This window comes from Theropithecus gelada, chromosome 15, assembly GCF_003255815.1.
Source record: "Theropithecus gelada isolate Dixy chromosome 15, Tgel_1.0, whole genome shotgun sequence".
In the NCBI taxonomy this organism is placed as follows: domain Eukaryota; kingdom Metazoa; phylum Chordata; class Mammalia; order Primates; family Cercopithecidae; genus Theropithecus; species Theropithecus gelada.
The window spans coordinates 66,841,900-66,864,957 of record NC_037683.1 but is presented as its reverse complement, the minus strand read 5'-3'; the positions used below and the strand labels follow the sequence as shown (position 1 = coordinate 66,864,957).

Here is a 23,058-nt window from a genome sequence, read left to right as displayed (position 1 = left end):
TAAGCATGACCTAGCCAATCACATCCATAAATACAAGGAAGGGAGTCATTGTTGGTCATGAAGCTACTACTTACCTATACTTATGCCAATATTGCTTTTTTCAAAACCCACAGAAGGGAGTATATTTTCAAGGTAGCCAAACTGGGGAGGAGAAACCAAAACAAATTCCAAGTCATCTGATGCAGTGTCAGGGTCAGTGGCGGACAAATGGTTAACGGTAAGGGCTGTTGAGCAGCCCTCATCTACAACAAACAAGGGACCTGAATACAAATAAAAACACAATTACAACTTAGCATGAAAACTTTTAAACAGACTAGGTAGGACAAAATGCACTGACAGAAATTCTAATTCAGAGAAGCCTCCCATGTGCAAAAACATTTCCATGGGAGATGTTCATTTTCATTGGCATAATTCTCTTTAAAGTGAAAATCTTGAGTGGTGATGAGTGAATTTACTTTGACTTATGGAATTATATTTTTTTCTTGAACAGGCAAGCCAGACAATAATGGAAAGACAGCAGAAATACTAACTGCTCCAGCATAGCCCTTTAGTCATTCTCAGGGAACTCTGATTTCCCTTGTGTCTCTATGGAAGTGACAAATGAAAGTACGAATTGCCAAACTGTTTTAATGTTCAGCCACTAAACGTAGTTTATGTACTCTTCAAGATCAATTGGTACCTCTGTTTGTCAGAGCGTTAATTGCCTGAGAGCTATTATGAATTGCTCATAACGAAGATGTTTTTCATGCCTTGATGCTTAATTATTCTGCTGGGATAAAGCTTTCTTTCCAGAACACTGCTTGGGAGATAGTCTGCAAATTACAATAACATTCATACATATGCTTATATTTTTTTCTGAGAGACAGAACATATACATAATGCCTATGAAGAGATGACTTTCTAAAAAGCAAATAAGGTTAAATGTATATAAATGGTCTCTCTGGTATACTCATCCTGTTCTAATAGAAATTGTTATGGATAAAATAAATTACTCTCTCTTCAGCAGGCAAATTATATTTTCCCATGTGAAATAAAATCAGAATATTTGAGGATTGCAATGTTGTCCTTGTCCCAACACACACACACACACACACACACACCCCAATACACATATCTCTCCAAACAGAAATATTTAAATTTTTAAACATGTAAATTCTTTTGCCCTATAATCTTAACAGATTTGGGTTTTCCACAAATTTGTATTGAGGCAATTATTGAAGGACAATTCCGTATGGTGGTTTTCTTTTTCGACTATAAGTGAAATATATTATTTCGCTGAACCACAAGTATGACACTAGGTCAGACAATAGTACTGGAACAGAAAAACACATTATCACCTATTGCAATGGAAGGTGGCTGGTTGTCTACTGGGTATACCGAGATGTTGAGATCATATACTGGAAAGGACGTATGAAGAGGAACGGATGGATTGGGTCCATTGTAGCAACAGCCATTCACAAAAGGGCCAGCGTCTCCATCTGAAACCACCAATGTAATGGTGTCAGAACAAGGCATCATGCCAATCTCGCCACCTGGAAGACACAACTATAGCTGAAACCTTACTTTTTAAAAATACAGAATACCAAGACGAAATCTACTCACACCTCTTCTACAAGCATTGAAATGGCACGGAAAAAATATTATGTGGATAAAATAAATGTAAAGCCCAACTTTATCACTATGAAATTAAATATATCATGAAAATAATGCAAAAATTCTTGCCCATCTGTTGCCTCTGGTGAACTCCCTACCAGCCATCTATCATGATAAGGAGGGACAAAACTGGGCTAACAAGGGTCTGACAGTTCATGAATGAACAAGGGCACGAAGATTCACTAGTGAAGGTTTCATTCTTCCCTTATAATCATTTCATGTTATGGCCAACCTCAGGGAGAGGGAGAAGGCATCCTTGTCTCTTTGGTAATTGTCTTTCCATTTGCATTAACCACCTTAAATGAACAACCATCAACCACAGAGCACTTATGAGAAAAGAGGATGTTGGATAGGTGAAACACAAAAGTAGGCCACATTTTTGCCATTTCTTTCAATATTCTTCTTCTTATATATTAGTCAGGATGTTTTTAAAAATAGCAACAGTCTGTGGAAAAGAAGAGACATTTATTTTCGTTTTCTTCTTTTCACTCTTTAGGTCTTACATCTGTGGGATTCAAAGTGTCCCCAGTTTAGACAGTGAGAGGAAGAAGGAAGAAAATGTCAGTATTACATAGTTTATCAGCAACAGGGCAATCTGCTCTTGGGTTACCCACTAAGGGCATGGAGTAAGAGTGCTTGCTATCCAGGACACAGAAAAGTTTTGCACATGTGCTGTTGGTAATTCTCATGCATCACCATGAAAATCTCAAGAAGGGACTGATGTGGTTTGGTTGTGCCCCCACTCAAATCTCATCTTGAATTGTAACTCCCACAATTCCCATATTTCGTGGGAGGAATCCAGTAGGAGGTGATTGAATTATGCGGGCAGATCTTTCCTGCACTTTTCTCATGATAGTGAATGAGTCTCATGAGATCTGATGGTTTTAAAAATGGGAGTTTCCCTGCATAAGCTCTTTGCCTGCTGCCATCCATGTAAGATGTGACTTGCTCCTCCTTGCCTTCTGCCATGATAGTGAGGCCTTCCCAGCCACATGGAACTGTAAGTTCATTAAACCCCTTTCTTTTGTAAATTGTCCAGTCTCAGGTATGTCTTTATTAGCAGCCTGAAAATGGACTAATACAGGGAGGAATTAATGTTTGGAATTTTGATGAACCTAAGGTACAAAAGATCAGGGACATCCTCTCTTTTCACCAGACACTGGTCAAATCTGCAGAGTTCTGTGGTTGCCATTATTTCCCCTGTTTAAAAATGACAAGGAAAATCTAGAGATGATATTATTGAGCAACCAAGTGCTCAAAGGATGAGAAAACTGGGCTTAAAAGGAAAAACAGAATTGAAGTTGAGAGAATTAAAAAGAAACAATCAGCTGTCAATGTGAGAAAGAGTCAAAAATAAGAGACCTCTCACCTATTCATATATCTAAAATGCAAATTGTCTTAAAAATGTGTTCATTAGTAATTCACTCAGTAAATATTTATTCAATACCTACTATGTGATAATTAGTGTTTCCGGCACACCAGCAGAGAAAAGGGCACACGTTTTGGAACTGTCAAAAGACATTTCAAAAGAATGTCAAATGTCAAAAGATCCACTATACGTCAGGCACTGATACAGTCTAATGGTAGAGAAGGAAATGCAGTGTGGTCAGAATAGCACAGATGTATGTATGTATTATGTAGAACAACATGAAATTGCTACTATTAAATCATTTTTTACCTGTTAAATGGCAATTTTATGTATTCCAGCCTGATCATGTACAAGGTGCTGAGGGTGAAAGAAGATGAGAGTTTTAGCTGACAATGGCGTAGGGGCTGGGCATACGTGCCAAGGAAAGTCAGCAAAGTTTCCAGATGCTTTTGCTGGCTTTGTGCTGAGCATTAAAGGATGAGTAAGAGTTTGCCAAGCAGATAAGGGAGAACACTGGGGGATGGGACAGAAGATCTGCAGGGAGAAGCAACGGGGGAGAGAAATTAAAAGTCACTCTAGAAAGAGAAGACAGCTTTAAAAAAAGAGAAGGTAAATAGCAAATTGAGTAACCATAATTTCTCTGTAATGGAAGCATAGGATATATTTACAGAAATAGCTGGGAAAGCAGGCCAAATATTAAGCCACTAAATAGGTAGTGAACTTCTATGTACTGCAACATAGGTAGTGAAATTCTTTACCTTGAAATGGAATATAGCCTAAGGACATGATTTGCACTTACAAATGTTAATCATAGTGTTATCAAAAAAAACATTTGAGAGAAGATAGGGTCTCACTCTGTTGCCCAGGCTGGAGTGCAATGGCATGATCATGGCTTACTCTAGCTTCCATCTCCTGGGCTCAAGTGATCCTCCTGCCTCAGCCTCCAAGTAGCTGGGACCAGATAATGTTAATTGGGAGAATAGCAAATTAATAATAGATTTTTATATAGTAAGATGTTATTCTCTTACTGAAACATATTTATAACTTTCTAACACTTAATATGTATTTTAATAAACATTTTGAGGTGATAATCTAAATGATAAAAGTAATCTGCAAAACTGCATGTACAACATGATTGCAACTATGTTAAAATTATGGTCAGAATAAAGAGAATAAAATACTATAATACTGAAATATAAACAGTAACTCTTTTAGATATAAAATAAGGTGATTTTTCAAAACTTTATTGTACTTTTCCATTCTTTCCAAGTTTTCTGCAATGAGCATGTATTATTTTTATACTTACAGAAAGCAAATAAAGTAATGCTAATAAAATATTCTTAAGTGACCTCTAAATCAACATGTAGAAGCACGAGAAGGGCCAGAAAACTCACTGAAACCTCAGATCCTGCAAGACTGTGGCTCTTTATCCTGATCCCAGCACAGGACTGAGGAACTACCAATTGAGTAAGTGAATAATCATTACAAGAAAATGTTAACATTCAAATACCAAAATCCCCTTTGAATCGAGTATTCCTTCTAACTTAGTAACATAGCCAAAAGCCACCTATTTGAAATAATTTGCCCCAAAGTCCTACTGGGTTTTATTTTTTTTTTTTAATTAGTTAACAGTCCTGTTTATGGCTGTTACACTAGAGGAGATTTAGAAATCTGTATACCTGTTGTTTAGCACTTACAGGCACTGGAAAAGAAGACAGATTCTTCTTACGCCTAATTTACCTGTGCTGCACGAGCCTGCCAGAGATGTTAAATAATTAAGCAATAAATAACAGTCATTGGTCTTTGGATCCCTTTTCTGCCAGTCTATCTCAGACCCATTGTGGAAATAAAAAACAAGTACCTCGTTGTGAACTTCTGAGGGACATCAAACATATGAATTATGCTCCTCAGGACAAGGAAATCACCCATGAAATCTTTCCTAAGACTAAACACAGATAAGAGGATAGAGAGATACCATTTAAAGAAAAAAGATGTCTGGTGAAGTGATTAAAATGTCCCTTATTAACTAACTGGTCACAAGACATCTGGTGTTCCAATAAATCATTGTTTTCCAAAGTATATAGGACAAATATTATTTCAAAATGTTTTCTCCCATCTCTGAATTAATCCTTCGCTATCTCCATTCCTCTTCCTTGAATTTCTTTCATGCTTCACTGCTTGAATTTCTTCAAAAAAGAAAATGATTTGAATTCTGAAAGTTCTTGTTTCCTATACCACTCACCTGGCCTTACATACTTGATCACACTTCCTGCATTGGAACTTGCAGTTTAAAGAGGCATATGGATGAGTAGACAGGAAATTGCACTAGAGAACAGCAAAAGCCAGCAGATGAAATATGCAGCATTGTTACCAAGGAAGTGTCCCCAACTTAGACCTCAGAAGATGTGCAAGGGGAGATGATGTGATGATGTGCGGTGTGTCAGTGTCAGTCACACTGTTATCTTTGCAAGCAAATGGGTTTGGTCTGTCCATTTAAGTTCAAAGTCTTTCATAGCAGAGTCTAGGTCATATTCCTGTGTACCCCACAGTGCTCAGTGCTATAACCTGAAGATAACAGATGTTGAATTAATATTTTTTAGTGGAACAAATGCCACCTGGGTGACAAAATAAAGCCATGCTGAAAATGTAAGTGCAGTGCTAATAAACGAACATTTTCTGTACATCTAACCTGTGTTCATGCTGTCATTTGCTGTGGGCAAGTTACATATAGGGTAAGACATTATCGTTGCTTTTCAGGAACTCAAAAAGCAGACCAGTTACTTCTTAGGAGCTAGTTGGTGATAAGTAAGCTTTGAAAATTAATAATATAAATACTTTAGGAGCTTAATTCAGGCATTTCTGTCATGATTTATAGATCCACAAACTATGATGGTCAAACTGACCAAAAAGGCTAAGGAGAATCACAGGGTGAATAGAAGGTCTGTGTGGTAGTGTCAGGAACAAAGCAGCAAGTAACATGTGCCCTTTCTCCACTGTTTGAAATTCATTATAATGAAATTCATTACAATAACACAATCAGAAATACTTCCATATATGGTGATCATGCTGGAAAAACAGAGGCCAGGCTGAAGCTGCTTCTTGTTTTTAATGGAAGCAGGCATTATGACTGTTTGATTATGGGAGCCCACACTGAAGAGTGGAGACTCTTCATGTTGCTTGCATTCCCTCACTGGTCACCATGCTGCTGCTTACCTGTGTGTTTGTATGTCACGGCCTCTGAGATAACATCTCCCTGAGAGAACTGATCCACTGTGACTCCAGCTCTCCTCACCACCCCATGCTGAGGTTCTCGAGCAATCACAAACATCAACTTCAAGTTATCGCTGTCCACATCAGTAGCAAAAATGTATTCAGAGGTGATGACCACCTCTCCTCCCTCTGAGCAATTCATGACAGGCGTGAGGTCAGCCTTTAGGACTGGTGGCTCATCATTGACAGGGAATACCTATAGGCAATGGAAGGAAAGCATGTTTTCAGAAAAAGAAAGAAACGACAAATTCTTTGACAGGTAATCCATTGCTCATAGTCAGAATGACAGGCATTTTCGATCTTACAGACACATGAAACAACAGCCGTGGAATTTGGCCAAGCAATCTGCATCTTTTAACTTTTCCCATGTAAACCATCTTGCAAGGAATGCCCATGTGAGAGACAGTTTAGGTAGGAATGGGAGAATATGGTTAAGGTTTAGGACTCAAAACTCTCATTTGTTTCTAGACAGACAAAATACAAATGTAATATAAGGCATTTTTCGCCAAAGCCCCTATGCTCTTTCATTAAATTCACACATATTCCAGAAGAATTCTGGTCTTTGTGGTCTGAGGCATTTTCATTTACTGCATCAAAGTTATTTTTGTTTCAAATTACTTGGTGATTACTAAGCTTTCCTCCACCCTCAACTTCCTGCCACCCAGGAAGTTTCTCTGAACTTATAATAAGCAGCAGCTGCATTTCAAACAGTTTGAGTTAAATATGAAACTCCGTAACTATTCAATCAATGCCAGTTTTCAACTTGACAAAATGTTTTTCTCTCACTTTCACGAAAATAAAACTCCAAGTAGAAAGGAAAGAAAAGCAACATCACACTGGCACTCTAAATTTAAAAAGATCGTGTAGAAATCTGGAAAAGCATATCTTCTAAAACGGAGTGAGGACAATCCCCCTCTGAGTTCACAGCCATAATTTGGTGTGTGCTGCAAGGCTGCCACGTCTGCCCTGCAAATCCTCTCAACCCTACACCTTCTTCCCCAGTGCTCAGCCAAAGCGATCTTTTTTAACATGTGGATTTTAAGTCACTGCCTTGCAGAGACCTTCAGGGGCTTCTCATTGATTCTGCTAGGATTTCTCCAGCCTTATCCCATGCTATGGGGTGCCTTTGCCACTCCACTCCAGCTTTACCCCAACACACATTCCCCACCATCACAGGGTCTCTGCATCATCTCTCTCCCCACTGCCCATCTCTCTTCCCCCTGGCTATTCTTTCCCCAACTCTTTGCTTGGTTAACTCCTCCATCAGGTTACATGGGGATTCCTCAGGAAATCCTTCCTTGACTATTCAGCTAATTTAGGGGCTTCTATTATTTACTGACTTTTAGCATCCTATTTATGTATAGCACCATCTACATTTTAATCACTCAATTATTTCAGTGATAATCTGTTTAATGCCTGTCTTCATCCCTGGCCTGTGACCTCTAGAAGAACAGTGACTTTGTTTGTCTTGCTCATCATCGTATTCTAAACATCTAGCCTCAGGCTTGGCAAAGAGAGGCACTTATTAAATATTCGCTGAATAAATGAATGAGTGAATGCAACTATGCATATATGTCCTGATTACCTTGTTATTTAAACAGGCTAACAACTCTAAAACAAATATACATGAAATTGTTTCGATACTTCCTTTAATGGATAGAGGAATGGGTAACGAAAGCTCCAGGCTAGTTATTTAATTAAAGATTTTAAAAGCCTACAATATTCTCTACTTTCCTATTGGCTTATTAAGGAAAAGCATCTTTGTTCAAGTCCCCTGAGTGAATTCATTTAAGACCTTCTCCAGTATTGTTCTTGACTCTGAGGAATATCACCAACGAATTCAATGATGACCATCTTGCAGCAGTTCACAAAAGAGCCTCAGCTTTCAAATGAAAATAAAGTCCAAAGGCAATAGAATTAAGAATATTCCTTCTGGGTTAAAAAAAAAATCACAAACACTTGTCCAAAAATTGGCTGTGCCTCTGTTTGGCTTTTAAAGACCATCCTCTTGTGTTTAAAAAGAAACAATAAACAGATTGCTTTCCCAAAATGCACTGCCTATTGTCAGGGATGGAAGATAGGGTTGGGGGTTTTTTCCCACAAATTTGCTTTTCAGACAAAAAAAAGTAACTCAGAAATTCTTTGTCTCTCTGTAAGTCTGCCAACAAAGAAAACTGTCCTTTTTGAAGCTGCAATAACATACTGCTCTTTGTTCAGACCCCAAAGGCCATTATGAGGACTAAGTGGGAAAAAGAAAGGAAGAGATTGCCTTGTTCCTGTCACAGAGAGGTGCACAGGAACTGCTGGCCAGTATGATCATCATAATCACCTAGCGATGTAGAAGGGTGGCAGGGTGAGGAGGAAAGAACACTGACCTAGGAAACTAGGAGTGGAGATGCCAGCCCAAGCCTACACTGTCTAGTCAATGATTTGGGGCAAGTCATTGAAACTTCTTGGACCTAAATATCCTTAGCTATAAAATGGGGATAACTCCTTCACTGCTTCTTAAAATTATAGATGTATGTGAACATTCTTTATTAGTCACTAACTAAAATACCTTACAAAGACATTATTATTACCAATATAATAATGATTTCATATCACAAAGATCTGAAAAATTCCAACAGAAATAAATAATCTAGTACAATGAAAGTTATTAGTGGCTCTTCAGGGAACATGGTATATTTTTCTTCATACCTTCTTTTGTCACCAAATATAAATACCTGCAAACCCTCTGAGTTATGCTCTTGGACTTGCATGCCACTCAACAAAGAAATTCAAGGGGTTTCTGTAAGTCCCTCGGCCATGCACTCAAATTTTTTTTTTTTTTTTTTTTGAGTCAGAGCCTCACTCTGTTGCCCAGGCTGGAGTGCAGTGGCATGATCTCGGCTCACTGCAACCTCTACCTCCCAGGTTCAAGCAATTCTCCTGCCTCAGCCTCCCAACTAGCTGGGACTACAGGAGCAAGCCACCACGCCAAGATAATTTTTGTATTTTTAATAGAGACAGGGTTTTGCCATATTGGGCAGGGTGGTCTTGAACTCCTGACCTCAAGCGATCACCCTGCCTTGGCCTCCCAAAGTGCTGGAATTACAGGTGTGAGCCACCTTGCCCGGTCTGCACTCAAATTTTATGTGCATATTTTTCTTCATTTGTCAAGAGGGGGAAATATGATCTCAAACACTCATGCTAGGACTATATGGTATAGGAACTCACAAAGAAGCACCACACACACACATAAACGGCTTTTTCTGTAAACAGGAAAACCCCAGTGTTACTAGCCTAACCTGCCCCACCACTAAATAAGTATTTCTGAGTTTTATAGTTCAAAGATATTAGAAATAATTTATACATAGAATAAATTACTTTTTAAATTAAATATCTATGTTTGAAGTCAGAGTAATTCTGTCTTTAAATAGATTAGAGAGAGATAATAATATAGTATGGCTACTTCACCATTATAACTTTGGTTTCCATTGGCAGGCCTGAGACATACAAGGATTGAAGCAGGTATTCTCTCACTTTGGAGGCTGTGGGTTTCAAGTTCTGTCAGGACCTGAGAGTTTTCCAACAAGATGCCCTGTGTCTATATGACTGTTATGATTTTAATGTGACCCCAGAAAAGCATGCATTGAAAACTTGCAATAGTGTTGGGAGGTGGGAGGTTTATAGGTTATGAGGGCTCCACCCTCATGAATGGATTAATGCTGATCATAAAAGGCTCATAGTTCAGTGTCTGGCTCCCTCTTGCTCTTTTTTTGCCCTTCCATCACAGGTTGATGCAGCAAGAAGGCCCTCACTGCAAGCAGCTACCCAGTCTGAGACTTCCCAGCCCCCAGAGTCATAAGCCAAATTTCTGTTCATTATAAATTACCCAGTCTGTAGTATTGTGTTATAGCAGCACAAAACAGACTAAGACAATAACTCAAGGAGGAAACTTTCTACCCACCTTAACATGTAGAACAAATTCTGCTGAATTTGTGCCATCAGTGACCTCCAAGGGTATGTCATCCTGAAGAACCTCAGATCCATCATGTTGATACCTGTGGGGATAATATTTGTCACTAATCTCTTAGGAACAGTGTGAGAGTAAATTGAGATGCATGACACACGAGCTCTTCCAAGGCTTTGGCCATGTGTTCACTAAATAAATAAATAGCAACAACAACAACAAAAACCCAACATAATCCTGAAGTCACATATTTAACTACTCATATATTCTTGAATGTAAAATTGCTCCACTCTGGAAAAAATGTGCTATATGCATTTCTAATTTGTCCTCAAATTAAAAAGCAGCCCTTCAAGTGCCACTGTGACAACAGGAACCATTTGGTATAGGTCTGTCCACCTGCAGAATACACTGACTAGGGCCAGGAGAACCCTCAGACTGAGCAGTAGATGAGGAAAAGTGGGACACTGTGGATTTGATTTTTCTCTCCCCTTTTCTACTCCTAAGGCTAATCCTTCCACCTGTGCTCTGGATCTATTCAGCTTTTCTCTAAAACCCTGATCAATTAATTATGTATTGCCTCTTTCCTGTCATCTTTCCTCTTCTAGTGACTAGCTGTCTTCCTCTCAATCTATATAGATTCTTAAATCTCTCTTAGACTTAAAAAATACCTTTCCTTTGTCTAGCCTTGGTCCTATATTCCATTAATTCTCAGTCACATTTCTTGAAGGTATTGTCTAATTCTAGGCTCTCCACATACTCTCCAGCCCATTGCAGTGATGCTTGGAAAGTTCTAAGGAGCTGCTGAAGTGAACTGAGCCAAATTTTAAACATATCAGTGAGTCCTAGGAATGGGAAATAAAAGTTGTATTAAAAATAATATAATAGATTGAACATATATAATCTTTAACTATGGGGAAAAAATCAGAGCTGAAAGATATTTTCTGAGGACTCGTTTCACCCATAGGCTGGGTAGCAACTCAGGTTGGGGATTCCCTTCCTGTGATGGGGAAGTCCCACATCCTCCCCACCCTCCATGTTCCTCTTATGCACTACCTGCTATGCTTTATTTTGCCATGCTCCCTGCAATTTCCATCAAAACTATGTTGATGAGTGATAATGTGCTAATTCTATTTTACTATGGTGAAATCCCTAAAAGATCAAATGGCCCTAAGAGTACACATTCAAAGGATGACTGGAGTCAAGCAGATATTCTTTCAAAATCTGACCCCTCCATATAGTAGCTGAATGAACTTGGGCAAATTCCTCAACCTCTTTGTGCTTAGTTCTTCAATTAAAATATGAGAATGGATACCTTGTCAGACTTGATTACTATGAAGATTAAATTAAAAAAAAAAACATAATTGTAAGCCTCTGACAGTAAGCTTGAACAGATAGTTCTAGCAAATATTGGCACTGTTTTTCCTATCCATCATTCACTCCCTAGCAAGAATGACCTAAACCGGGCTCTCTAACAGATAGCTGAGAGTTGAAATCTCAAAAAAAAATTTTTTTAACAAGAATAGGAGTGCAAGTGAAACGATCAAGATATAGTGGACTGTAAATCAATGATGGAACTGAACTGTCAGGATTAAACTGGTCTTCTTGTACACAAACCTTAGTTTCTGGTCAACTTTCTAGTCAAATGCAGAGCTAAGCATTTGATGTATAATATCCTCTATCATACTTTATCTACGGGCTAATGCTACCATTTACAGCTTGAATTTACAAGTGAGAAGTTAGTGTGTGGGCCTACCCGACCATTGCTTTTGAATAGCTTGTATTGTTTTCCAGAGAAGTTGTTTCACTAGATTTTGTAGAAAAGTTTCGTACAGAACTGTATCAGGTAGAGGAAACGAAAGACCTTAAGGTGAGGGCAGCTTCTCTAGGACCATGAGGCCAGGGATTGTGCCATCCCTGTTGGAGACTCAAGTATTCGTTTACGCCCTACCTACTCAGCTCACCCTGCTTGTTTGCCTGCAGATCCCTGCCCTAGTAGAATGGAATAAGGTTACCTTAAGGACATTGATCAACAGAATTCTATCCCAGAGTTTCCGGGTTATGAAATTTGTTTCTCCGGGAGACAAGTTCAATTATGTACATTAGCCTCACAGATTATTTCAGTCTCTCTTTATCTAGTTTGACTATTACCTCTTGTGATATGCGCAGTTACCGCCAATTTAATATTCATGGCAATTAAAATTTTATTGTTCAAATATCCATAAAGTTATTTCCACTGGTATAGCAAGCCAGACGGAAATAAAATGTCTGGAGGGAAAGGAAAAAACTGATCATTTGTAATTTTCAACTGACCCACTGAGTGTGTTAAGTGGCATGTTGGTATCCTTGAAGAAATTGGACAAACTTCTTTCTCTTACTCTGCCTCACAACTGATCTAGATAAGAAACTAAAGCATGTAAATAAAAAAGCCATGAAATGTTCTAACCTAACTTTTAAGGTATGGAGATCGCCCCAAGAAAAAGTGCCCCCTGAATTTAGAGGAAATCCATTCAGCTCCACCCTTCCATGCAGAGGCAGTCCCCGCAGGGAGAGGTCAATATTGTCCAGCTTGGTATCTGCATCAGAAATCAGAATGTGCTCTGTGCTGATGACGCATTGACCTCCCTCAGTCACTTTCAGAGGGTTGGTGAATACCTAGAGCGAAGAAAGGAAAGAAATATTCAAAGCCTTTTTCCAAGACCCCTGAAGACAGAGTTCATTACATCCCTGTAAAGCTTCCAGTACTATCTTCACACGCCAGCTAAGTTTTCAAGAATGTGGTAAGAGGATAAGTTCATAGCTAGACATTTTGACTGAAAAATATTTTTTTACTATTTCTGATTCTAAGCATTAATGTGTTACAAGGTAGCAAGGCAGATCTCTAAGACAGAAAGTATCTACTTTTCATTTACTGTATAGCCTGTAGAGTAGAATCAGCAATCATTACTACCTGTGCTGCTAAACTGAGGAAATAATAATTTTCATCCTCACGTCCATTCCCAACACTGTTCAATACACATACAGCTTAGTCTAAAAAATACACAAAATCTTTGTCAAATTCCCCTGGAGGAAAGGTTGCATCTATTTTTCATTCTAAAAATTCTTAAAGGCTTGGGAAATGATTGGAGCTTTAAAGCTTCAGTCACAGTGAATATTTTAGAAATGGAAGTAGTGTGACAAAATTGAAGATTCCAGAGGAAACAGATTTATTCAAACATTAGATTTAAATATTAAAGCCACAAAGATAATTTGCTATAATAGAAAAACTCACAGCTCGACTAATAATTCATTTGTAAGTAAAAAGCAAGTTAAATGGCTTGGGATATTTTATCACCCCATTGGGAGGGGACATTAAGTGCTCTATGGTCAAATAAGTCTAGAAAAAAGTTACATACAATATCCTCACCATGGAGGTTTATAAGGGACATAAGCATATACAAGGCTCTGAGATCCTGCAGGAGGAAACCCTGCTAACTTTGTTTAACCTATTTCTACCCCCACTCTTGTATTACTATGCAGACGTGAAAGCAAGCAGATACAGTGGGGTACCAAATCACGGGCTCTGAGGACTCCTCCCAGGTGGTCTAGGGTGAGGTGCCCTGCCCATGGGAGGATGCAGCAGTTCTCCTAGTAAGCACCTATTCTTCTCAGAGCAGCTGCTGGTCCCAGCAGGAAGGATGTTTCCTGAAGAAAGAGCTGGTAAAGGAGGATGACAACAAATTGGCAGAGGAAAGGGAAGGAAGCAAGTGAAGCTGCAGCCTCTGCTCAAGAGCCCGCTCTGTCCTTCTGCACACCAGGGCACAGTGCTGCTACCAACTCCAGGCCACAGCCACGTGGGGCATTCATGGAGCCACAAGGGCAGCCCCTTGCATCATGGAAATTATGAGACCTACAATTCTGAGACTGCTGCCTTCTATTCTTTAATCAACTACCGATGCAAAAACATAGACTTCCTTCCCTACAACTACCCCCACCTGACCCCTCCCAAGTGTCTCACTTTCACTTTGCTGAACCTATATTTTCACTGTTTGTAGGAGAAAGAAAGGGAGGGAGATCTAACTCAGAGAGGAGCGTTGTCTTTGAACAAAGGTCCAAGCTTGCCAACCTCATTTTTCTGAGCTGTATTGAATTAGTATCCCAATATGGAATCTTCAATTTCCAATGTTTCAAGGAATATAACTTTGCTATATTGGATGATTTTTTAAAATATATATTTTAGGGCAACTTTCAAAAAAATAAAAGCATAAGGCTAATTCCCCCCACTCATCAGTCATTAGCTTTTTAGTTCTTGTCCAAATCCAGTGCTCAGGTTTCTGGGACTCAGGTTAGCATGGTGTCAACATCCTCCAGTAGTTATCACTCAGGCAGCTCTTTGCAGGAATTCTACATCAGGGAACAACTCCTGTGGTGGGTCTCACTGAAGCTGCTAATTTAATTTTATTTGTAATATCCTCAGTTTTTTGAGGGACTATTTCATTTGCCCCATATACTGTAAAAGGTAAAAATTTTAAAAAGGGAAGCTACCCTGCCATTCTTTCCCCAACTCCTCAAAACTATTCAATGAACTTTTTCCTTTACACTTTTTAATTTCCTCCTCAGATCATCCTTCTCCAGCAAGAGGCTTGAATTACTTTGCATAAAAGAGCATTTCTCCATGATTGTTTTAGAGAAAGCTTTGGCTTCTTTAATGCTAGGCCATTTCATGGCCTGTATCTCATACATAGAAAAGAATGGTCTGAATAAAATCTTATCAAGTTAACTCCATAGGTGTTCTAAACTATTTCACCACCAGGAATATGATCTGGTTCCTGATAGGAAAGCTGTCAAAGAATGGAATTAGTTTAAAATCCTCCGTGTGAGCCCTCTGGCACGTTTTCTACCAAAGGTGGCAAGTCCACAGGTGTGGGAGGTCAGGCCAGTGATAGAAATAAGTGTGGTGAGTTGGGTGGGGATTTAGATGGGCTGGAGAGCACGCCCTATGCAATGGCTGCTGTGGGGTATGCGGGTTCAATTTTGTTAGAGCTGCCAGAGTTTCAAGGGAAGCTAGGAATCAGCCTTGATAGACAATCTTCTGATCTTTAAATGTTAGCAATTCATTATTCTCATATATCGTTTTGACCTATTGATGTGGTTTGGCCATGTCCCCACCCAAATCTCATCTTGAATTGTAATAATCCCCATGTGTCAAGGGAAGGGCCAGGTGAAGATAACTGAATCATGGGGTCAGTTTCCCTCATACTGTTCTCATGGTAGTGAATACATCTCACAAGATCTGATGGTTTTATAAATGAGAGTTCCCTGCACAAGTTCTCTTGCCTGCCACCATGTAAGAGGTGACTTTTCTCCTCATCCCCCTTCTGCCATGGTTGTGAGGCCTCCCTAGTCATGTGAAACTGTGAATTTGTTAAACCGTTTTCCTTTGTAAATTATCCAGTCTCGGGTATGTCTTTATTAGCAGCCTGAGAACAGACTAATACACTCATCAAAACTTCTGCAGGTTGGACAGCCCTTTTAGGCCCTCAGGGTAAGACCTCTGCCCCACAACCTTGGGCAGGTATACAGATGATGAGGTGTCAGGAAAGAGAATACCAGTGCAGGCTATAGTCCAAGTAGGCACCTGGTGGGGTGACCTCTTTCCTTAAGGATGACGCATGCGTAGGTTCTGGTCCCTTCTGGATCATAATGAATGGGTAATGTTATTTTGTCTTCCTGCTTTTAAGGGAAATAATAAGAATAATAATGACCATCCTAATTAAGTCTAGCATTCTGAAGGTGGGCAGGGGAACCAGGTAGGTATGGGACAAATTCTCAATACAAATCCCAGCTTCACAGATAAACTGCACAAGGTAGCAAAGCCTTTGTAGTTTGGTTCTAATGAAAGACCCAAGTCCTTTTAAGGCTTACACAAACACTGGGCAGTGGGACAAAGTACAACAAGGGTCCATCTTAATTCATTTTGGAAAATTAAAGAGCTTCTTTAGATTACAGAGCAGCATAGTTGGGCTTCAGTGAGGGTAAATAAGCCCTTCCAGTTGCTAAGAGACCCATAATTTAATCCCCTTCCCTTGATCAACATGTGTAACTCAGCAGAAAGAAGAGGAAGTAAAAAAGAATTTGATAAAGCTTTGAAAATAATGTTAAATTTAGTAACTGAAAAACCTCACCTTTTACATAGAAGTCCCATGGGAGGTAAAAGGTCCCCTTCCCCCTGCTTTTTTTTTTTCTTTTTTTACTACACCATAGATGGAAATTTCTTTCGTTAAGTTTAAAAAACTAGCCTAAAGGAAAGTTACCATTTCCAGTAGGTCTTCAAGTCTCTCCTTTCTTTTCCTCCTTTTCATCCTCTATGTAGAACATTGTACATACCTCAGGAACTTGATTGTCCACTGGGAGGACTGTAATGTTAAAGCAGATCCCATGCAAAGTGCCGCCATGTTGGTTACTGACGGAAAATGTGAACTGGACATCTCTGCAATGGGGACCAATGTCTTGCATGGGGGGCATGTAGGCCACTTTCATATAGTTCACAGCATGCTGCAAAGTAAGTTGAGATGGATATGTGGGTGTTGATTTGCAAGGATCAAAAGCTTTTAGAGGACCATCATGTTAATTGATGTTGAACATTGTAAATGCCACCATCATCACTTTGAAGATTACCAAAAGCTCTTTTTTGACTTCAGTGGCAAAAACTACAATAACTTTTGCACCAAACTAATAGAAACAAGGAAGAATTCTCCTACGGGGTTTCAGAAGGAGCATGGCCCTGCCAACACCTTGATTTAAGACTTCCAGCCTCCAGGACTATGAGAAAATAAAGCTCATAGTCCTTTATGTCCTGGGGGTTTATTTTAAACCACCCAGTTCATGGTATATTGTTGTTAGCCCTTGGAAACTAACACAGTAAGATATTGAATAAATTGAATTTTGTGAAATAAATACGTATACACCAGATACCCAAATTACAGTACTGCTGATGGCAAAACAATACAAAAGTCTGTTTTGTAAAATTACTGAAGAGATTGTGAAACCACATTTAACTTGATCAAGTACTTTGAAATAGATGCCACACGCTTAATGGAAACATACAAGCAGCAAGTATAAAGACATTAAGCCTTTGTGGATATCAAAGGCCAACATTCTCAGGCACAACACTAGGCATGCCATACCTTCTAAGTGCACACTTGCATCATGTTTGTCAGCATTTCAACATATCCTCATACCTGAGTGAATGACCTCAGCTCCAGGGCCGTAGGATTCTTAACTACTTTTGGTATGCTGTCCACCAGGAATAATTTCCCAGCATCCAAGTGTCTAAAGAGAAATACAGAGGAACACATCAGCTCATTTTTAGGTAAGAAAAATGAAATCAAATAGCCCAGAATCAAAAACTGAAAGACTTCATTGTGGGAAGAAATCAGGTGCTCTATCTTTATATTTTCTCTTTACGTTTGGAGATTCTAGCATTAAGTCCAGTGTCATCAATGTCATCCTTATCATGACTGCAAAATGTATGTACAGAATCTTTTGCTTGGCATCATGTAAGGGAATTGTTACACTCATGTTAAAAATGCTTTCCTGCTCTCATGCATACGATACTAATCTAACATATATTCGTGCCATTTTTCTGGATTGAGATCATAGAATGCAATGATTTCATGGCAGTAATATGCAAAACTAATGTTAGGAAGATCTCAATAAATTGTACTAAAAAGAAAAATAAGCATTGTCTTTCAAAAAGGGATTAAAGACTGTTATAAGCCTACCAATGCTGAAGACACGACAAGCTGCAGATCACTTACCCACTAATACAGCTTTCAAAGGGAGATACGAGGTAAGTTTGAGATAAAAGTAAACACTTAATTGAGTATAATTTCAACCCTGACCAATGGCGCAAGTGAACCACAGTACTACATATATATTTCTATATACTGACACTTTCAACTTTGTAATCCTAGAACTAGCCCAAATGCTGACTTTTCAGATACCTGTAGCTGAAGGAGAAAAATGGAGGAGTAGTTATTGTGTAGACCAGCTCCCTGTCATACGATTCTGTATCTATAAAATGTAGCTGTTTCTTAGTTATATAGGCCACCTCAGTTTCCTTGACAACCAAATGCCGAGAAACTCCAGGAGCCTCTTTTGGAAGCTGGTCATCCACTGGAGTGATATGGATTGTTGCCACCTGGAATAAAAATGTCTGTACCATTAATTTGAAATACCAAAAAAAAAAAAAAAAAAAAAGGCAAAGAAAATGCCACACAATCACCTAGTCACAGTTAAGATAATTTCAAAAACGTCATTTATAATACACTTCTGTCAAATGATTCAGGAGCTATTAAGAGTGTGGGCCAAAAAATGGAAATCTTTTACTCATTTAATATTATATTTTAAGAAGATAATTATTACAGGTCAGATGCGGTGACTCACCCCTGTAATCCCAGCACTTTGGGAGGCCAAGGTGGGTGGATCACCTGAAGCCAGGAGTTCAAGACCAGTCTGGCCAACATGGTGAAACCCTGTCTCTACTAAAAATACAAAAATTAGTTGGGTGTGGTGGTGGATGCCTGTAATCCCAGCTAGTCGGGAGGCTGAGGCAGGAGAACTGCTTGAATCCCAGAGGAGGAGGTTGCAGTGGGCCGAGATTACGCCATTATACTCCAGCCTGGATGACAAGAATGAGACTCCATCTCAAAAAAATATATATATAAAAATATATACACACATATATATATTTCACAATTATAGTGAATCCAGTCATGAGTGCTACAGAATGGGCGTATAAAACACAAAATATGTTCTTGGTTTTATTTTTACATCTCTCTTCTACCAACAACCGGTGCTTTCTTTGATACTTCCCTACATTCAGTCATCAATCTTAGAAACGTTGACATGAATTTTGGTTCCTCCTTCTCCACCCACATATAACACATCACCCAGTCCCAGAGTTTCTATTTATAAAATTTCCTATGCAGTGACCATACTCTACATCCCACGCCCAAGTGTCATTCCCATTGCTACTGGCCTTTCATAATTTCATCCTTACATTATTGCAATAGCTGTCTGTTAGCCCTAAATCCAAGAGCTAATCTAGACTTTTCATACCTCTAGTGTTATCTTCAAAAAAGTACAAATCAAATAAGTTAATTCACCCCTTAAAAAATCTTAAAACAACTGCTCAAAAAGTGTGGAATTATTTATAGAATATCCAAACTCCTTAGCATGGCATCCAAGACTTTCCATATACACTCTCTCAACCTTATCTCTTTTTTTTTTTTTTTTTTTTTTTTTTTTTTTTTTTAGGAGTCTCGCACTGTCACCCAGGCTGGAGTGCAGTGGCGTGATCTTAGCTCACTGTAAGCTCTGCCTCCCAGCTTCACACCATTCTCCTGCCTCAGCCTCCTGAGTAGCTGGGACTATAGGCGCCCACCATCACACCCGGCAAATTTTTGTATATTTAGTAGAGATGGGGTTTCACCATGTCAGCCAGTATGGTCTTGAACTCCTGACTTCAAGTGATCTGCCCTCCTTGGCCTCCCAAAGTACTGGGATTACAGGCGTGAGCCACCATCCAGCAACCTTTCAACATCTTTTACTACCTTTTAAAATCAACCCAACACTCTAATTGCACACAATGGACTGACCATGTACTGGTCCTCGACCATACTTCCATGGATCATGTTGCTTCTTCAATGGAGAATGCTTTTCTCCTGTTTTATCCAGCAATCTGAGTCCTTCTCACCCTTAAAGGCTCTTCTTAGATCTTTCTCCAGTTTTTCAGTTGGAATTATTCATGAATTTTACTTACCCCTTGGTATGGTTTGAATGTTTGTGTTTTCTCTGGAATTTATGTTGAAACTTAATTCCCAACACAAAATTAGTAAGAGGCAGGGCCATTAGTAGTGACTGGACCACGAGGTTGAATTCATGAGCATCTAATCACCCTCATGAATCAACTCGTGCCTTATAAAAGGGCTTGAGGGAATGAATTCATCTTCTATCCCTTTTGCTGTGTGAGGACACAGCATTTGTTCCCTCTGGAGGATACAGCAACAAGGCACCATCTTGAAAGCAGAGAGCAGCCCTCATCAGACACAAAACATGCTGGCAACCCGGTCTGGGACTTCCCGGCTGCCAGAACTGTGAGAAATAAATTTCTATTATTTATACATTACCCAGTCTCAAGTATTTTGCCATAGCAGCTCAAATGGACTAAGACAGAGATAGGTACTGAAATACCTGAAAATGTGAAAGTGGCTTTAGAACTGGGTAATGTGTACAGACTGGAAGAATTTGGAGAAGTGTGTTAGAAAAAGCCTATATTGCTGTGAATAGATCATAAAGGGCAATTTGGTGAGGACTCAGAAGAGGTGGGCTATAGACAGAGCCTCAATCTTCTTAGAGATTACCTAAGTGGTCATAATCACAACATTGGTAGACATACAAAAGTAAAGGCCCTTCTGATAAGGTCTTAGATGGAAATGAGGAATGTCTTATTGGAAACTGGAGGAAAGATCTTGTTATAAAGTGGCAAAGAACTTGGCTGAATGGTGCCTGTGTTCTAACACTTTATGTAAGGCAGAACTGAGCAGGGATGAGGTAGGATATGTGGTGGAAGAAATAACCAAGCAAGAGTTGAGCATGTTGCATGGCTTTTCTTGACTTCTTATAGTAAAATACAAGAAGGGAGAAATGAACTAAAGCCAGAATTTTTCATCAAAGGGAAAGCAGAACTTAAAGACTGGAAAAATTCTCAGCCTGCCCATATAAAGAACAAAAAAGCATCTTTAGGAGAGGCCACAAAACGTGTGACCAAGTGCCTATATGATAAAGAGATTAGTATGAACAGAAAGAAACCAGTTGCTATTTACCAAGACAATGGAAAAATGACCCTGAAGGTATTTTAGACAACAGGCCACCATTCCCATCACAGGTTCAGAACGCCAGGGCCTTGAGGACAGAATGGTTTCAAGGGAGGGACCTGTGGGGTCTCTGCCCAGCACTGCCTCAAGTTTCTGCTCCCTGCATTCTGATGCAATCGTCCCTGTGGCTCAAGCAGGCCCAGGAACCACTTGAGCCACCACTCTAGAGAACACAAGCAGTAGGCCTTGGTACAAATACCAACTCTGCTTGTGTGCAGAGTGCAAGAGCTGTGAAAACAGAGCTGCCTCCACTTAGATTTCAAGAGATGCCTCAGAGAGCCCTGGGACTCAGGCAGAGTTGCCTCAGGTGCAGGGCTGCTGCAGACAGCACCCACTAGGGCAATGCCCAGCAGAGCCATGGGGTCAGGGCCACCGCAGAGACCACCAATGTGCAATGCCATCTAGGAAAGCCTCAGGCACCTGACGCCAAACTCTGACAGCTGTTGCATGGGCTATACCCAGAAAAGCCATAAAGGTGGAATTAACCCTACCCCAGCATGTCCAGAAGGCAGAACATAGAGTCAAAGAAGATGATTCACAAGCCTCAAGACTTAATGTCATTTGCCCTGTTGAGTTTTGGATCCTTTCTTCTTTCCTATTTCTCCCTTTTGGAAGAGGAATGTCTATCCTATACCTGTCCCTCCACTGTATTTTAGAAGCATGTAACTTGTTTGATTTTATGTACTCACAGCTGGAGGGGAACTTTGTTTCAGGATGAGTTGTACCTGAAGTCTCATCCATACCTGATTGAGTACACAAATATATACTAAATGAGATTTTAGACTTTCTTCTTTTGTGTTGAATAAATTTCTATTATTTCTAAATTATGCAGTCATTTATCCTGTTATAGCAGATTAAACAAACTTAAGTATCCCCCAACTAGCATACTTATTCCATTGTTTTGTATTACTAGTTAGTTTACAAATGAGTCTCTCTCCCAGACTGAAAGTTCCATGAGACCAGCATTACAATATGGTGTAAACCACATGGAATTTGACAGTACAGTTACAGTCCTGAGTATACCACTTACTAGCAGCTATTTAACCTTGAACAAGTTACTTATCCTTTTAGGGTCAATTTTCTTATTAGTAAGTTAAGCATAATACTAACAATCTCACAGAGTTGTTATCAGGATCAAATATTAATATGTAGGTAAAATGTCTGGCACATAGTAGGTGCTTAATATTACATTCATCTGTGTATCTCCACAACATCTAGCACAATTTTTTCATAGGTAGGAGGCACTTTATTAATGTTTGCAAACTGAATAAAGTCAACATGTCCTGTTTGAGATTTTAAGTCTTAAAACTACACTCAGAGGTTTATAGCATGCTAGAGGGTAAGGAGGACTCACCAAACAACTTTTATCATCACATTTCTTTTTTACAATAATCCATGATTGGTTGTGGAAAAGCTATTAATTACTCTGTCCAGAAATGGTACTTTGCCTGGCATCATGAGTCTTTACAAAAGCCTGCCCCATGAACTCTTTCTATCTTGGTTGCCATGACTGTCATGAGGGCTCCACCCTCATGAATGGGTTAGTGATCTTTATAAAAGGACTTGAGGCCGGGCGCGGTGGCTCACGCCTGTAATCCCTGCACTTTGGGAGGCCGAGGCGGGCGGATCACGAGGTCAGGAGATCGAGACCATCCTGGCTAACAAGGTGAAACCCCGTCTCTACTAAAATACAAAAAAAAAAAAATTAGCCGGGCGCGGTGGCGGGCGCCTGTAGTCCCAGCTACTCGGGAGGCTGAGGCAGGAGAATGGCGCGAACCCGGGAGGCGGAGCTTGCAGTGAGCCGAGATGGTGCCACTGCACTCCAGCCTGGGGGACAGAGTGAAGACTCCGCCTCAAAAAAAAAAAAAAAAAAAAAAAAAAAAAAAAAAAAAAATTTC

General features: G+C 39.6%; 1 protein-coding gene across 1 annotated transcript in view; it reads right to left on the bottom strand.

The window, feature by feature from the left end:
- The window catches only part of FREM1 (FRAS1 related extracellular matrix 1), a 166,505-nt gene that overhangs the window by 68,986 nt on the left and 74,461 nt on the right, over nucleotides 1-23,058 (bottom strand). Inside the window, exons 11-18 of the mRNA XM_025359692.1 lie at nucleotides 18,227-18,423; nucleotides 17,462-17,552; nucleotides 16,608-16,775; nucleotides 12,688-12,896; nucleotides 10,242-10,335; nucleotides 6,236-6,488; nucleotides 1,338-1,532; nucleotides 75-260 (exon numbers count right to left, since the gene is read on the bottom strand). Coding sequence (XP_025215477.1) covers nucleotides 75-260; nucleotides 1,338-1,532; nucleotides 6,236-6,488; nucleotides 10,242-10,335; nucleotides 12,688-12,896; nucleotides 16,608-16,775; nucleotides 17,462-17,552; nucleotides 18,227-18,423 — 1,393 coding nt within the window. The remainder of the gene's footprint in view (nucleotides 1-74; nucleotides 261-1,337; nucleotides 1,533-6,235; nucleotides 6,489-10,241; nucleotides 10,336-12,687; nucleotides 12,897-16,607; nucleotides 16,776-17,461; nucleotides 17,553-18,226; nucleotides 18,424-23,058) is intronic.